The following is a 1,055-nucleotide window of genomic DNA, read 5'->3' as shown; positions in this document are numbered from 1 at the left end:
TTTCTGAGCCCACTTTGAAGTTATGAGCTCTCTCATTGGTCTTAGGAATGGCTTACAACTTTCTTTCTTTTCATAGATGTGTTTAGGCACATGAATATTTAGGCAAAATGACACTATTATTTAGAGAGGATTCCTGGTGTGGTGCTGTAGGATAAACATTGGACTGATAATCACAAGGATGGCAGTTCAAACCCACCAGCTGCTCCTCAGAAACCTTATATAGTGTCAATGTGAGTCAGAATGGACTCAATAGCACATAACAGCAATAGTGTGCTTTCAGAATTTTGTGTCAGAAGAACTGGTTTTTGTGATGGTACACTGAGGCCATAAATAAGTGATTTTATCTTTTATTCGTATTGATTTCTACAAAACAAGGGTGTTGAAGCAAATGCCTCTAATATTTTTTTGATTCTCATGACAGAATTTGTAAAACTCTAAAGGCTCCTGAAAGCAATTGAAAACAAGATGTCAACATAAGCTTATAATCAGGTGCAGCTTTTTGTCTTCCCCAGGGGACATCTACTAATGATTATACCTTTCACAGCTGCTATAACATCCTTGTTTCTCAAGCTATAAATGAGAGGGTTAAGCATAGGGGTAAGAATGGCATTAAACATAAAGAGAGACTGGTTTAATTTGGGTGTCTTAGAAGAACCAGGCCTCATGTAGACCAATATGGCGGGGCCAAAGTAGAGACTCACCACACAGAGGTGGGAGGAACAGGTAGCCAGAGCTTTGTTCCTGCCTTCAGGGGAGTTCATGCGGAGGACAGCGAGGAAGATGAGTGTGTAAGAGGTCAGGATGAGACTCAAGGGAATGAGAACCACAAGAAAGCTTGAAATTACCACTGATTTTACATAGGCTGAAATGTCCTCACAAGTGAGCTTCAGGAGGGCCATGACTTCACACAAAAAATGAGGAATCTCTCGAGGATGACAGATGGGAAAGTGCATGGCATAGGCTGTATGAACCAGGGAAGTTACTGCCCCTCCCAACCAGGACCCAATGACCATCTGTGTACAGATAGTGTGACTCATAATGACCGAATACCGCAG

General features: G+C 41.7%; 1 protein-coding gene across 1 annotated transcript; it reads right to left on the bottom strand.

The window, feature by feature from the left end:
* Positions 1–485: 485 nt before the first annotated feature.
* LOC102838545 (olfactory receptor 2T27-like) lies at positions 486–1,055 on the bottom strand (the record flags this gene model as incomplete). Its single annotated transcript, XM_006874477.1, has 1 exon — positions 486–1,055. A coding segment is annotated over one exon (570 nt), but the record flags the coding sequence as incomplete, so codon positions are not given.

This window comes from Chrysochloris asiatica, unplaced genomic scaffold (assembly GCF_000296735.1).
Source record: "Chrysochloris asiatica unplaced genomic scaffold, ChrAsi1.0 scaffold00279, whole genome shotgun sequence".
Taxonomy (NCBI): domain Eukaryota; kingdom Metazoa; phylum Chordata; class Mammalia; order Afrosoricida; family Chrysochloridae; genus Chrysochloris; species Chrysochloris asiatica.
Note: the sequence above shows the minus strand (reverse complement) of the source record. Positions and strands in the feature narration are given on the sequence as shown.